This window comes from Capricornis sumatraensis, chromosome 15 (genome assembly GCF_032405125.1).
Source record: "Capricornis sumatraensis isolate serow.1 chromosome 15, serow.2, whole genome shotgun sequence".
Lineage (NCBI taxonomy): Eukaryota > Metazoa > Chordata > Mammalia > Artiodactyla > Bovidae > Capricornis > Capricornis sumatraensis.
Window position 1 is genome coordinate 77,865,945 of NC_091083.1, and position 16,731 is coordinate 77,882,675.

The 16,731-nt window shown below is 46.0% G+C and overlaps 1 protein-coding gene across 1 annotated transcript; it reads left to right on the forward strand.

The window, feature by feature from the left end:
• Positions 1-363: 363 nt before the first annotated feature.
• ZSWIM3 (zinc finger SWIM-type containing 3) lies at positions 364-16,399 on the forward strand. Its single transcript, XM_068986836.1, has 2 exons — positions 364-518; positions 14,476-16,399. Exons 1-2 carry the CDS (start codon positions 364-366, stop codon positions 16,397-16,399), a joined length of 2,079 nt encoding a protein of 692 aa, XP_068842937.1.
• The last annotated feature ends 332 nt before the right edge of the window (positions 16,400-16,731 follow it).

Consider the following 16,731-nt stretch of genomic DNA (forward strand, 5'->3'; position numbering starts at 1 on the left):
ATTGGTCGGTGCTCCTGTCAGTCTTCGGATGGGCGAGCCCATCTGCTCTCTAGCAATTGAGGAAAATGAGTGCCAGTCCGGCGAACCCATGCGTGATTGGATATGACGGTGAGGGGGGCGGAGCCTCGAGACTGGATAATAAGGGCTCAGTGTCATTTTTCCCTACTTGTCGGAGAGCAAACCCACCTAACCCACGGTAACCGTCTCAGGCAGAGGGCTTCTCCTGAGCTCCGTAACAAGGCACCCAATAGAGGCCCGCTCTTAAGGCATCCTGGGGACCAACAGCCTGTAGGCCCTCCTAGGTGACCTCTGATCCCCAGTGTTGTTCTTAGTGCAGCCCCTGGCTGGGCCGAGGGGGCGGCCATGGAGCTCGGGAGCTGCTTCAAGACCTACGAGGACTTCAAGGAGTGCTTCAGCGCCTACAAAAAGGAGAACAAGTGTTCCTTCATTCTCAGGGACTGCATCTCCGTCCGGTACCACAACCTCAACCATGGCACCTCTATCCGCGAGGACATCCTGTAAGGGCGTGGCGGGGGCGGGGCAGGAGGGTGGGGAGGAGGCCGGACGGTCCCAAAAAGGAGGGCGGCGTGGAGGAGGGAGTGCACCTGGGCGCCCCTCGACCATGCCCCGTCTCTGAGCAATTCCACACTGAGCACCTGCTTGGTGCCTGGGAAAAGCCCAAAACCTCCACAGGCATCGCCTTTTGACCACCCACGTCACCTCCACTCATTCATGCCTTCATTCCCAGCTTTCCTGGAATTCATGATGACTGCAGTTTATCTCATTTTTTGAGCACCTGCCATATCCCAGACACAAAGTATAGCCTTCACAATGGATAAAAAGGCCTTGGCGAGAATTTTGTTCATGTCTTCTCTTTACAAAGCAGTGACACTGGTCAGTTGTTGGTTGGTTAGATTGGTCATTCATTCTTTCATTCTTTTCTTAGTTCTGTAAATGGTTCTCGAGCTCCAGAGATTAACAAACCGGTTTTCAAACACTTCCCATGTCCCAGGCAGCGTTCTCTATTCTAGGTACGCTTTCACCCACAGGGGTGTATTGAAAATCGCAGGTAAATGTAATTTTTCCCATTTGGCAGATGAGAAGAGAGGCTTGGAGGCTAAGCTAAGGGTTGAAAACTCACTTGCCTTCAGGACTCAGGTGAAACAGCCCCATGTAAGAAAGCTGAACTTTTAATTTAACTATATGAAAAGGAATGATGAAATAATCAACACCAGGTCTTTGTGCTAGGGAGAATAGACGTGTAAACTGGGCAAAATGGAGAACAGGCCAATTAACTGCAGCTGATGGTCTCCATGTGAGAGTGAAGATCCAGTGTTCCCAGATATGGGGCAAATGGAGTTAGCAGTCCAGGCTTTATGTGAATGTGTCCACTTTTTAAAAATTGGAAATCAATTCACATGTGAACATGCTTTCCATGGGCCAACTTTGAGAGTCAAAGTGTATCTGAGTTTGAGACCTCTAGGTTGAGACATTTGGCCAAAGCTCACTCTCTGGCCAGGCAGGTGGTGTTTTTTGCCCTGTTCTGAAGTCCAGTGCTGTGCTGGGTACAGATAAATATGAATAAGTAATTAAACTTGTGCTCGAAGAGCTTGAGATGGCATAGTACATGGACTAGTGTGTGACAAATGCTTTATTAGATATGTGCAGAGGAAGAAGTGACAAGTGTCTGGGAAGACAGGAAGGGCTTCACACTGGAAGTAATGATTTCTGCTGGGCTGTGAATGAAAGCAGAAGGCTAGTGCAGAAGTTCAGTGGTTAATATCAAGTATCACAGAGGGGTTTGACCAGAAGGAGCTGTGGAGTGAAGACACAAATATATGAAAGAATGTGGCATGTTTGAGAAACAGTGTAGGATGCCATACCTGGCAGGAGGTCATGTCAGTTGCAGTTCACCCATCAATAAAAGCTTCCCTTGTGGCTTCACTGTAAAGAATCCATCTGTAACACGGAAGACCTGGGTTTGATCCCTAGGTTGGGAAGATCCCCTGGAGAAGGGAAAGGCTACCCACTCCAGTATTCTGGCCTGGAGAATTCCATGGACTGTATAGTCCATGGGGTTGCAAAGAGTTGGACACAACTGAGAGACTTTCATCACTAAAAGTTCATCGAGCTTGCCTGGTGGCTCAGATGGTAAAGAATCTGCCTGCAATTCAGGAGAGTGGGGTTTGATCCCTGAATCAGGAAGATGCCCTGCAGAAGGGCATGGCTACCCAATCCAATACTTTATGGAGAACCCCATAAAGTATGACTGTGAGGTGTTTGGACTTTGATCTATGCCTGTAGCATCTTTCTAAGCAATGGAAGAATGTTAAAAAAAAAAAAAAATACCCTGCTTCAAACTGCTTAACGGTATAGGCCAGATAAAGTGCAATAGCCTCCCTGTTGCTCTCTTGATAAAGTCCAGGACTATTATTAACGTGGCTCACCAGACCATCTAACCCTTTCGACCTCCCCATCTTGCACTGTGTGCTCTATACTCACCGACTCTTACTCCATGATCAGCTCCTGTCCCAAGCCCATAGCTTCCTAGTCCTTGCACTTGACCACTTCTGCTGGTTAGAATAACCTTGTCCATCACTATAGCTCTCTCTTCCTCAAACATCAGTTGTTTTCTATACTATTCTTTCTGTACTGTATATCCTGAACTACAATTTACCTAACATTTTTCTTTAAATTGTTCTAATATTCAAAGAAACTTTAGAACCAATCTAAGTAATACTATATAAGAAGTAACAGTATGCTGGCCAAAAAATAGTATATCTTTTATAAGTAACTATTAACATTCATGTGTTCTCGGCAGTCATTTTGGACCACTTGTGGAAAACTCTGTCTTAGCTAATTGTTACTTTTCCTTCAGATACTAGCATAATTTCCAAAAAGCCTTTCTTAACTCCCTGAAGCTTAGGTTCAGTGCTCCTACTCTGTGTTCTGACAGCGCTTGTTATAGCTCTTTGCACATCTTTTTGGAATATAGTTTACAGAGGTTTCCCTGGTGTGCTGAGCTCTTTGAGGGAGGGACTCTGGTTTACTATTTTTTGCATTCTCACTGATTGACACCATGCTGCTTGCTTAGAATCAAGTCCAAACCCCTCATAAATGCACCTAGACACCCTTCGGGTGGATCACCTCCAGGGTCTAGCACAAGGCTTGTCCCACAGCAGGCCTTAAGTAACCGTTGAATGAATGAGTCATCGAGTAGTAAATGTATAACTCAGTGAAACTGGAGCTGCAGGGACTCAGAGAAAAATCACAGTGGGCTGGGGAAGTAAGAGAGACAAGAAGGCTTGAGCTGGGCCCTCAGAGACAGGGAGGTGTCAGGAGGTGTATTTTTTATCTGCAAATTACCACAAACACAGTGATGAAAGCAACACAAATTTAGTAGCTTACCGTTCTATAGGTTAGAAGTCAGGCCCAGGTCTGACTGGGCTAAAACCAAGGACTCAGCAGAGTTGTATTTCTTTCTGGAGTCCCTGTGCATGTGTGCTAAGTCACTTCAGACTCCATGGACTGCAGCCCTCCAGGCTCCTCTGTCCATGGGATTCTCCAGGCAAGAATACTGGAGTGGGTTGTCGTGTCCTCCAGGGGATCTTCCTGACCCAGGGATCTAACCCAAGTCTCCTGAGGTGCCTGCGTTGCAGGCGGCTTCTTTACCTCTGAGCCACTGGCGGAGCCCCTGGAGTCCCTGTAAGAGAGTCCATTTTCAAGCCTTCCAGCTCCTAGAAGCTGTCCACACTGCTTGACTCATGGTCCCCTTCCTCCATCTTCAAACCAGCAGTGGCTGGTGTGGTCCTCGCATCATATCACTCTGATCCTGCCTTGTTCCATCTCCTTTTCTGGTGCCCCTTCTGCCTCCCTCTTCCATTTTTTAGGATCCTGTGGTTATATTAGGCCCGCCCAGATAATCGATAGTTTCCCTTTTAAAAAATCAGGTAATTAGTACCTTGATTCCATCTGCAATCTTAATTCCCCTTTGCCATCTAACCCAACATATTGACAAATTTTAGAGATGAGGAAGTTGGCATCTTCAGGAGCCCATCTGCCTGTGACAGCAGGGTTAACATGCTGGAGGGAAAAGTGGTGTGTGAGCCAGTGCATATGTTAACATGCTGTACCTGGAAGGCAGTGAGGAGACATACTTGACTAGAAGGAAGATTTATGCTGGAGCAGTACCAAAAAGAATGGCAGGGACTTAGCTAACGGAGGTGCAGATTAGTTTTATTTAGTTTTTGCAGGTTGAACAGTTTTTTAAATGAATTTGTTTTTGAGTGGTCAATATAGTCATTTAATTTTTTTTTAATGTCAAATTACATCAAAGTTTGCAAAAGGCAATGTCCCTTCCAGTATGTTATCTAGAGACAACCACTCTTATCTTCCTGACATACTCTGAGCTTGAAAAAATATATCTTGTGTATACATATGCACCTTTAAGAACAAAAAAGAAACACCGGTGACTGACTTTTGTTTTTGTTTTTGGTGACAATGTACCGCATGTGGAATCTTAGTTCCTTGACCAGGGATCAAACTTGGGGCCCCCTGCATTGGAGTCTTCACTGCTGGACCACTGGGGAAGTCCCTTGCATGCTACTTTTACATATCATTCTGCACCTTGTTTTTCTCACTTATCAGTGTATTTTGGAGATTACTCCACATCACTCCATTGTATGAGCCATTTGATTCATTGATTTTGGCAATTGTTAACTGAAAACTTACTCCATGCTACTGTCTAGAAACAGTGTTGAAAAACATAAGTTGAGTCCCTGCCTTCATAGAGCTTGCCCTCCAGTCAGGGAGACAAATATTAAACTCTAATTGCAGAAGTAACAATTTCCTTAAAATAGTAGTAAGAGGGAATTCCCTGGCTATCCAGTGGTTAGGACTGCTAAGGGCCCAGGTTCCCTTTCTGGTCAGCCTCAAAGCCAGTTAGTCAATCAATCAATAAAATAGTAGTAAGAGTCTAGGCCAAAGCCTTTGACTGTGTGGATCACAATAAACTGTGGAAAATTCTGAAAGAAATGAGAATACCAGACCACCTAACCTGCCTCTTGAGAAATCTGTATGCAGGTCAGGAAGCAACAGTTAGAACTGGACATGGAACAACAGACTGGTTCCAAATAGGAAAAGGAGTACATCAAGGCTGTATATTGTCACCCTGCTTATTTAAGTTATATGCAGAGTACATCATGAGAAACGCTGGGCTGGAAGAAACACAAGCTGGCATTAAGATTGCTGGGAGAAATATCAATAACCTCAGATATGCAGATGACACCACCCTTATGGCTGAAAGTGAAGAGGAACTCAAAAGCCTCTTGATGAAAGTGAAAGAGGAGAGTGAAAAAGTTGGCTTAAAGCTCAACATTCAGAAAACGAAGATCATGGCATCTGGTCCCATCACTTCATGAGAAATAGATGGGAAAACAGTGGAAACAGTGTCAGACTTTATGTTTTTGGGCTCCAAAATCACTGCAGATGGTGATTGCAGCCATGAAATTAAAAGATGCTTACTCGTTGGAAGGAAAGTTATGACCAACCTAGATAGTATATTCAAAAGCAGAGACATTACTTTGCCAACAAAGGTCCATCTAGTCAAGGCTATGGTTTTTCCAGTGGTCATGTATGGATGTGAGAGTTGGACTGTGAAGAAAGCTGAGCGCCAAAGAATTGATGCTTTTGAACTGTGGTGTTGGAGAAGACTCTTGAGAGTCCCTTGGACTGCAAGGAGATCCAACCAGTCTGTTCTGAAGGAGATCAGCCCTGGGTGTTCTTTGGAAGGAATGATGCTGAATCTGAAACTCCAGTACTTTGGGCACCTCACGAGACGAGTTGACTCACTGGAAAAGACCCTGATGCTGGGAGGGATTGGGGGCAGGAGGAGAAGGGGATGACAGAGGATGAGATGGCTAGATGGCATCACCTACTTGATGGATGTGAGTTTGCGTGAACTCCGGGAGATGGTGATGGACAGGGAGGCCTGGCGTGCTGTGAATCATGGGGTCTCAAAGAGTCGGAGATGACTGAGCGACTGAACTGAACTGAACTGAAGAGTCTAGGGAAGACTAGTAGTAAGAGCCAAAGGAACAGTCTAGGGTGCCAGGAGCAAAGACAAGGAACTTTAATCTTGTACATAGTGTGGGTGTTGGCTGACACTTGATGCCAGTGCAGGCTCTTGGGGAGGAAAAAACAGCCATCCCTGATATTTTCTGGAGATAAGTTTACAGAGCACATTCACTTCCTTACGTGACTTGACCCTCTGAATCTCCTTGTCAGAAGCAGGTTTCACTCTCATTAAATGAGTTAATACATGTAAAGTATTTCTCAGAAGGCCTGCTACACAGAAAATATTCCATAAATATTATTGCCTTTATAATAATGTTATTGTGCAGATTGGGGGAAACGGCCAGGAGAAGTTGAATGTTAAGAGGACTAAAAGTTCTACCTCTCTGCTTTACATTAAGGCTCCTAGTTTCATTATGTAACTCTTTGGAGGCGGTTACCCCCTAGCTCCTCTGTTCTTGAGCAAAAGGGAGGAGAAAAGCTGGATAGAGTCAAGGCAGGCAAGGAGCAGAGGCCCGGGTAGTCAAGGCTTGAAAGAGGAAAATAAGAGAACCTGTAACAAAAACCACCCCCAGCCCCAAAACCACCTGATGGGAGCCAGGGAAGTCTGAATTTGGGGTACAGTTACAGTCAAGGAAAATAAGAATATGCAGAAATGACCGAGCAAGTCGGAGCAGGGAGTGGGGTAAGATTTCTTTCTTTTTTCTTTTTTGGCCGCACCATACAGCATGTGGGATCTTAGTTCCCCAACCAGGAGTTGAACCTGCACCCCTGCATTGGAAGTGCAGAGTCTTAACTACTGGATTGCCAGAGAAGTCAGAAGATTTTCAGAAGTTGTAAGAAAGCATCAAGGTGTTAGAACTGAAGATCAGACCCATCCTGTTTATTGCCACAGCTCGAAGTTGCCTCTTCAACCACTGGCTTGTAACAACATCCCGGTATTGATTCAGTCAACAAACTTCTAGTGAAAGGTAAAAAGGTTTACCCCTGCAGGCTTGAGCTAGGATAAAAAGATTGAGTGAATTGTGGTCTCTACCCTTGAGGAGAATCATATGCCAGAGCTAGTTTGGGAGGAAGTGAATTCTGAGCAGCTTAGGCCTTCAGCAGAGAGGGAGTGACTGCTTGTTAGGGTGTTGTAAAGGGTATTCTTGGAGCTTGTGTTGGATACTGGCTCTGTGCCAGAGTGCACTGAGTTGGGCTTTTCGAATGATGTATGGATGTGTGGGATGAGCCCTTCTTTTGTGGGACTGGAGGGCAGGTGGGGGAAATGTTTTCAGGGAGTAATTTAGCAGAGCGGTGTTTCCTGCAACCAGATAGACATGCTACTGGCGCTCAAGCGAGATGATTTTAAGTGTTCATGTTAATATCTAAACATAAAGATCCTCATTAAATAAACTGAGCTGATTTAAAGAAAACCATTTGAAAATACTAATACAAAGATTATAGGAATGGCTAGGGCAGATGGAAGGAGAATTGGTGATTTCTTGACGTTCAGGAAAAGCTGGCGTATCTGTTAAAAGTGAGAACTCCGAAGTCAGAAAGACAGGCTTTAACTCAGTTAAAGCCAACAAGACTTTTAATTTCCATGACACAGTTTCATCCTCTGCAAAATGAGGAGGATGTGGCGAAGATTACGAAATACATGTAGTGGTTTAAAAGTGAAGTCCCTCAGTCGTGTCTGACTCTTTGCGACCCCATGGACTGTAGCCTACCAGGCTTCTCCATCCATGGGATTTTCCAGACAAGAGTACTGGAGTGGGTTGCCATTTCCTTCTCCAGAGTATCTTCCCAACCCAGGGATCAAACCCAGGTCTCCCACATTGTAAGCAAGACGCTCTTGCTAGTGGTTTAAGCACAGTAATATTTGCCAAAGTCATAGTTGTATACATGACAGAAAATGATAGGTATTTTTAAAAGAGTCAGAGAATTGTGTCATGGGAGTTATTACTAAATGACCCAAAATCCCAATCAACTGGGAGATTCTGTGAGTTTTATGCCCAGTTTCCCTTCCCATATTTTTATGTACGACTGTTACATGTGTTTCTCTTTTTGTTATGTCTTTGGGGGATTGATAGTCTTCAAACATCCTGTGAGGTATTCTGTTGTCTCTCTCCATTGCTGTTCAGTCTAATAGCTACCTTTTTTGAACACTGGAACACCTTCCCAAAAAAGTGTTCAAAAAAGGTAGCTGTTAGACTGAAGACTATCGACCTCAACATGAATCAGTCATAGGTATACATACACATATATGCCCTCCCTTTTGAACCTCCCTCCTCTGCTAAGGATTTTACAGTTTTATTTAATCCCCATCACACCCTTTGAACTAAGCCTTTGTTATCTGAGTTTTCATTTTCCACCTGTCCCTAGTGGCTCAGACAGTAAAGCATCTGCCTACACTGCGGGAGACCTGGGTTCGATCCCTGGGTTGGGAAGATCCCCTGGAGAAAGAAATGGCAACCCACTCCAGTACTGTTCCCTGGAAAATCCCATGGGCCGAGGACCCTGGTAGGCTATCGTCCCCGATTGCAAAGAGTCAGACACGGATGAGCGACTTCACTTTCTTTCTTTTCTAGTCACAAGGCTGTGTAGGAAAACGAAAATCATGCTAACAAACTAGCCACTTTTAAAATTAGTTACTGCTTAGTCATTCCTTCTCGCTTGTCTCCACCAACTCCATCAACATCTTTGGTAGTCAGTTTCTGGCTAATGAATAGATGAGGTAAACCTCAGGATAATACAGTGCAAATAAAATTGATTGCAAACTGAAATAGCACGTCTTCCAAGAACTGCGGTACTTGGTGAAGTCCCTGAGAGTCACGATAGAGAAATCCTTACGTTCCCCACAGCCTTATGCCAGCTGACAGACGGAGAAGGAAAATCAAGGACAATGATGTGATACAGACTTGAAAAGCAAAGGATTTCCAGAGCAAAAAATTAAATTAGGCCCTTGGGAAACATGATAAAGCACAGGAATATTTTGGTAAGATTGACCTTTATATATTGTGAAAGTGAGCCAGGAAATAAAGTATAAGAGTGTTTGGGGGAAATACATCAGGAAAAAAAAATTGATTCTTCAAGTGGTTCTTTGATTATTTTAAGAATTGGCAGACAGCCACCATTATAGCTTGTTGTTCACTTGCTAAGTTGTGTCCAACTCTTTGCAACCCCATGGACTGCAGCACATCAGGCTTCTCTCTCCTTCACTATCTCCCAAAGTTTGCTCAAATTCATGTCCATTGAGCTGGTGATGCTATCAAACCATCTCATTTTCTGCCACCCTCTTCTCCTTTTGCCCTCAATCTTTCCCAGCATCAGGGTATTTTCCAATAAGTCAGCTCTTTGCATCAGGTGGCCAAAGTAGTAGAGCTTCAACTTCAGCATCAGTCCTTCCAATGAATATTCAGGTTTTCTTTTAGGATGGACTGGTTGGATCTTCTTGCAGTCCAAGGGACTCTCAAGAGTTTTCTCTAGCACCATAATTTGAAAGCATCAGTTCTTCAGTGTTCAGCCTTCTTTATAGTGCAACTCTCACATCTCTGCTGCTGCTGCTAAGTCACTTCAGTCGTGTCCGACTCTGTGCGACCCCAGAGACAACAGCCCACCAGGCTCCCCCATCCCTGGGATTCTCCAGGCAAGAACACTGGAGTGGGTTGCCATTTCCTTCTCACATCTCTACATGACTTAAATTTCATTACATATAATATTTTCATAATTTTCGTCTCATTTTTTAAAGATCTGCTCAAATCTTTTTTTCTACTATTTTCTATAAAACATGGATTCTGAAAATGTCTTTTGGGCTGCAATTAACTGAAAATCCTGACTCAAAATGCTTTATTTCTTAGCCCAGAGAAGGTGATTATTTCAGTGGCTCAGGCTTCCCCTTTCTTTCCACTCTCCATCTTCAGGTCTCAGCTTTGTCCTCAGACATGGCACATATGTAGGAGTCACATTCAGAAGAAAAAGCTTGCCTTGGTTTCCTACAGACTTCCTATCATGTTTCTTTGCAGAATTGGGCCGGTATCCACGGCCATTCTTAACGAGATTACCTTAATTGGCTTAGACCAGCCCTGAAGCACTTAGCTGTGTGGGGAGGAATGACAACCTGAATGAAACTGGCCCAAAGGAAGGAAGGAGGGGGATGGGGGATGTTGGATTAATTACCAACCGATCATGCCTTTTTTTTAAAATTGAAGAATAGTTGAGGGAACTCCCTGGTGGTCCAGTGGCTAAGATGGTTAGGACATGGGCTTTCATTACCATGGACCCAGGTTTGATCCCTAGTTAGAGAACTAAGATCTCCCGAGCCTCAAGATGTGGCCAAAAAAAGAAAGAAAAGAATAGTCACTGTACTACATAAGTTACAGGTGTACAGTATGTGATTCATAATTTTCAAAGATTTTACCCCATTCTTATTATAAAATATTGGCTGTATCCCCCATGTTGTACAGCATATCCTCATAGCTTATGTTCTACCTCATAGTTTGAAAGTGTTAGTCCCCTACTCCACCCTCCCCCTCCCCCCTTGCCTCTTCCCACTGTTAACCATTAGCTTGTTCCCTGTATCTGTGAGTCCACTTCTTTTTTGTTATATTCTCTAGTTTGTTTTATTGTTTAGATCCCACATATAGGTGATATCATATTGTAAATTATCTTTCTCTGCCACAACCTTTTAAACAAATTCACTTTTGTGTGTGCTAAAGCACTTCAGCAGTGTCTGACTCTGTGCAGCCCTATGGACTGTGTAGCCCACAGGCTCCTCTGTCCATGAGATTCTCTAGGCAAGAATACTGGAGTGGGTTGCCATGCCCTCCTCAGGGGATCTTCCCAACCCAGGGATCAAACTTGAATCTCGGACATCTTCTGCATTGGCAGGCAGGTTCTTTACCACTAGCGCCACTGGGAAGCCTGAATTCACTTTTGGTTGTAGTGATTTTTCTTGGATCAGGTACTGATTATTCAGAGACCTGTGCTCTGGTTATTTCTGTATTTATAGATAAGCTTTGGAGGCTGAGAGGAAATGAAGTGACTTGTTCACTCTCACACAGCTAAGAGGTGAAGCTGGAAATTAAACTCAGATCTTCTGAGTCTTGTTCCTAACTCAGATTATGTTGTCTAAAATGGTTTGACTTCACCTGTAAAAATTCTGTCCATTGCTCAAGGTACAGTTTACATGCAACAAGGACACAAATCTCATGGAAAATTAATCAAAAGCTTTAGTTCTGTTCCAATCCCCATAGTCAGGGGGAATTAGTCTTTATTCAGTTATAAGTGTATTGCTCATACCTCCGTTTAACCCTTCACTTAGTTTTGACTTTACTGATCATCTGTGTACTGAGCTCCCTGCTCAACAGACTTTGACAGTAGAGCCTAATTTGTCTCCATCACCTTCTGAGCAACTAGTATAGTGTTTGGTACAAAATAGACTTAGTAAATGTTTGAAATTAAACAAAGAACTTGTCCAAAGTTACAGTTAATAGTAGTGCTGGGATAGAAGCCACATCACCTGACAGAACTCTCCTGGTGATCTTCCTAATGTGCCGCTCAAACTGTAAGATGAATTTCCTGTCATGCAATCACTCCATTAATGTGTGTGTTCTTAGCACCTACTCTGTGCCAGCTGCAGTACCGGGCACTGGGAGTACACGGGGGGCCCAGTCCAGTTAGAGGGAAATAAACACCTACAGAGTAGATTTGGCTGACTTCCTTCCTTCAGGTCCTGGCTGAGCATGCTGGGATAGAAGCACTAAGGGGGGTTCAGAAGTATAAAACCCTATCCCTGTCTCGAAGAGAGTCTATGCCTTCACTTGGGAGATAGAAATAAATATAGATTAAAATTACTACAGTGCTCCAATAATTCTTCCGAAAGACTTGTGTATTTCACTGTGTGTAAGTTACAGCTCAATACCAAAGATTAAGGGAAACAGGAAAAAATGACAGAGGCTTTAACCTAGTGCCCCTGAAGTTTGAAGTGCTTGATGCCAACAAGCGCAGTATGTTTGGAGATCTTTAAGGACCTTATTGAACCTGAATAAAGTATTGAGGGTCAAGTTGAGGAAGGTAAAAATGAGAATTCAGAAGGAGAAATATTTTGAAAGAAGACAGGCAACATAATGGTTAACTACATAGACTGTAGCCATGCAGGCTTAGTTCAAATCCCAGATCCCCCAGTTTTAGCCAGAGGATTAAATCCCAGATTCTCATGCTCAAGAACCTCTTTAAGCCTGTTGCCTCATCTGTAAAATGTGGATGGTAGAACCCTTTTATTAGCATGAAATGATGCATGTAAGGGGTTTACATGGAACTTGGCGTATAGTAATCCTTATACATGCAATAGTGGGAGAAATGAATTTAAAAGACTTAACATATTGGATATAAACCTGGAGAAGGAGGAATTAAAAAGAATGCTGATGTCTCCACAGGGAGGTGCAGTCGTTAATGAACTAGGAAAAGGGGAAAGAGTTTTATGGTTGGCACTCACCAGTGTCTTTTTGTTTTTCTTTTGACTAGGTTAACAAGCATGGATTATGAGCACATAAAGTCAATACAATGTAATGAGCTAAGATCTATGCCAAGATGTTGAGCCAGCGGAAGGGTAGGGCCCATCCTGAGGGCTTGGGGGAGGCCTCCTAGGAAAGAAGGTAGTTGCATCTAGTCCTGAAGATTGAGTAAGCTCTGAGATGAAGACAGGTGGGTAGGGCATTCCAGACAGAGAGACAACACGAGCACAGGCAAAGAGGTGAGACACAGTGTAGGGAACCCGGGAAGCAGTTGATCTTTCTAGGGTACAATAGAGTAAGACGGTGGGGGCAGTGGCAAACAGGCGGGAGATCAGGCGGAGGCTGTCCCGCGGTCACACCTTGCTGGCCTTGCCGTACCACCGGGCCGCTCCCTGAGCCAGGGATGACGTGGCCACCCCGCTGCTGTGCACACAGCAGGTGCAGGCATTTTCAGCCTCAGGCCCTTCCGCCCTGTAATTTCAAGCCAGACATCCTATTTCTCTAAGCTTGCCCCACAGGGTGAGCAAACAGGACCAGATGGATTAGTGTTTGGAAAGGGTTGTTGAGATGCCCGCATTGTGTCGTGTCATGCCAGAGGCTGAGATTTTTTTTTCCCCTTCATTAATCTTTAGGTTGGGACCTCTCTGAGGAGGCAGGGGTGTGACCTGTCCCACCCACCTGTGGTCCCTGAGTCATTTAGCCAGCCCATCTTTGACAAGCATCTGCTGAAAGAATAGCATTTGTGCCAGGTGCTTAGAATATGCTGAGGACTGATTTACTCTTGACACTTGGAAACAGCCCTATCCAGTTGGAAAAGTACTGCATAAACACCCAAGAATAGGTCACAAGTCTTAGGAGCTGTAATAACCGTTGATGACTCCTATTTAGAATAAATAAAAGGCTGAACCAGGCTCTGGGCCAAATACTACTTCGGTGGCTTATTTAAATCTCGTAACAACCCTATTTAGTTTTATTTTATGATGTTAAGGAAACTGCATACAGAGAGGTGAGGTAACTTGCCTAAGGTCAAATAGCTTCTGAGTGGTAGAGCCTGGATTCAAATCCAAGAATAGTGGTAGAGCCTGGATTCAAATCCAGGACTCAGCCTCCAGCCTCCCCACTGTGTAACCACAACTGCTACCCCAAAAATCTGCTAAGCCTTTTGTTCCAAATAAATGCTATGAATCTTAAGTAAGGAGCAATTACTGTGGCTTGAGGGCATCTATAAACGTTTCCTGGAGAAGGTAGGACCTAATTTGGGCCTCAAAGGTAGAAAGGGGGGAGAGAACAGATATTCAGTTTAATTACCAGTTTCCTTTGAGTAGGCACTTTCAGCCTAGAATGGCAATGCTGGCAGAATCCCAGGGATCATCTAGCCTCAGGGTTCTCACTCTCTCAGGATGTAGACATTTTTCTTTAAGTCAAAGACGAACCCAGATCTTTCCTCTTAGAGAGGAAGCCCAGATCTACCCTAACCCCTGAGACCTCTTTTATTTTTGCTGCCTGAAGGAGGAGGCAGAGAAGGCAATGGCTCCCTGAAGGCAGGAATGAAAGGACACTTTAGACAGCAGGTAACTAGTTCTGCTGTTGCTGTTTATCTATTTCTCCTTGTATCTTTGCCTCAGATTGACAACTACAGATGGGAAAATGAGAGTAAATAAAAGGAGTTGGAGCTTAGAACTTCTGTAGATGCAAATTAAGGGTGTTTTAATTGGATGGGGTCTTGAAGAAAGACCTGACCACTTTGGGACTGGAGTGTGAACGTGAATCTTTCTCTCCCATATCCTATACCACACTGTGGTCTCTAGGAAATGTATCAGGCACTGTAAGTCCCTACAGGGCCTAGACTTGTGAGAGAAAAATGAGTGGTCAGCACCTGTTTCATTGTTGCTTCTGCCTTCCCTAGATATGTGCAGGTGAAATTTGTCTGTATTCGGACCCAGTCAAACAGGAAGAGAGCAGCAGAAGCAGACATGTGCCCAGCATACTTGCTCCTGCGGTACAATGAGAAACTGGATAGACTGTTCATCAGTGAACTCAACACACAGCATATACACACTGACCCCAAAACCACGGGTCCTAGAGGAGACGCCACCAGCAAATCTCAGAAGAAACTCCAGTCTGCACAGCCCGAGGTCAACAAAGACCTTGGCACAGCTGCTAAGTCCCCAGTTGAACCATCGTTTTGCTTAGACAAGGTCCAAATACCCGCCAAGCCAGAGCAGGAGGGCATTACTCCTTCTGACCTGGCCAAGATAGCCAAAGTGATGAAGAACTTTCTTAAGGTGGACGTGGGTTCCATGGCCTCCTTCAGTGTGGGCAGCAGCCGAGACCTGGACCGGCTCAGTTTCCAGAGCAGCAAGATGAGCGATCTGTTTGTCCGCTTCCCAGAGAATCTCTTGCTGCACCGGGTGGAGAATGCCCAGGGCCACATCCTCTACGCTTTCCTGGTGGAGAGTAAGGAGCGAGAGGGGCGGGTGGTGCACTTCTCAGTGCTCAAGGCCGAGACAGCCACTTCCGTGGCCAAGATGCTAAGCATCTTTATGGAGTTCAACTCAGACTGGCCCAAGGTCAAGGTGGTCTTTGTGGACCCATCCTTCCCTCACCGAGCCATCCTGCAGGAGGTCTTTCCTGGTGCCCGCACCCTCCTCTCCATCTATCACACAACCCGACTCTTGGAGAAGAAGCTGCATCGTAGTTCCGCAGATCCGTCCTTTAAACGGCTCATGAAGGAAGCCCTGCGGGAGGCCGTGTTTGTCACCTCCGAGACCAGCCTGCAAAATCTCTGCCAGATGTCCCGGGCCCTGCTCGACGAGCAGCTTTTCAGCTTCCTGCAGGCCCACTGGTTCTCCTGTGAACTGCTGTGGTACATGCACGTCAGGAAGGGCCTGCACGCCTGTAGCACCTACATGGACAGTCTGGACGTCGTCACCAGCAAGGTGTCGAGCCTCTTCCGGGAGCAGCAGTCCCTGCTGGACTGCATCCTCCGCTTCGTGGATTACATAGACTTCTTTAACACCAAAGGCGTGAAGAACTTGCCCACTGCTCCCCCCAAGTTAAAGAGAGCCCGGTCAGCAAACACGGCCCCCAAGTCCAAGAAGCCTTCTGGCATCTGCAGAGGGAGCCTCAGCAGACCCCCTGTGCAGGATGCCAAGCCAGAGCAGGTGCGGGGGCTGCCATGGCAGCCTCCCCAGGGGCAGCCCTCGCAGGGTGGCATGCTGGCCTCCTTACGCCAGAGTGGCTCCGACCTGGCCTACAAGCTGTGCCACAATGAGTGGGTGGTGGTGCAGAGCTCCACGCACCTGGTGGACGTGGCTGGCTGTGCCGTGGACGTGCAGCTGCTCGAGGACTCCCATCAGGTGAGCAAAGACGGCTGCAGCTGCAGCTGCTCCTTTCAGCAGCAGTATCACCTGCCATGCCGGCACATCCTGGCACTGCTGCACACCAGCCAGAGGCCCGTGAGTGAAGCCATGGTGTGCCGCCGGTGGCAGAAGAGGTACCAGCACCTCCTCGGGCCCAGCGGGGAGCTCCGGGACCCCATTCTGATCCCGGCAGATGCAGGCCAGCCAGGGGAGCCAGGACGGAATGACATGATTCAGGACCTAAGCAGGGAGCTTGCAAATCTGCTGATGCAGAGTGAGGGACCAGAGCTGGAGGAGCGCTGCTCCACGCTGCGCAAGATTGTGGACATCTGGGCGGCCCCCTGCCAGCCTCCTGAGCCCAGTCACCAGCCAGGGGACTTCAGGGATGTGGGCTGCCTCCCTTTCCTCTGGGGAAAGCAGGAGGAAGGGGAGGGACTGGCTCCTGCTGGCGCCACCATTCACAGCTGAAGCACTTGCGCTGGCAGGCTAGGCCGCCAGCCCCTCTCCCTAGCAGTCTGAGAGCTCAAAGCGGGCAGGACATGCTCGGGGTCAGCATTTTAACCAACGTCTTTCTAGGTAGGGTTAGGAAAATGGTTCCGAGAGAAAGAAGAGGAACCCTACTGTGTGACAGTCCTTTGAATCTGCCCCATTTCTGCCCTGCCTTTGGTTTTCCTTGGGAGCCTCATTCATTGTTCAAGGCCAAAGTTATTTCCATGCAGAAAGGTCATTCCTCTTCCCCCCTCAACCCCTGAGATCAGACCTTACTAACTTTACAGAGATGATAACCCAGCCCCAGGATA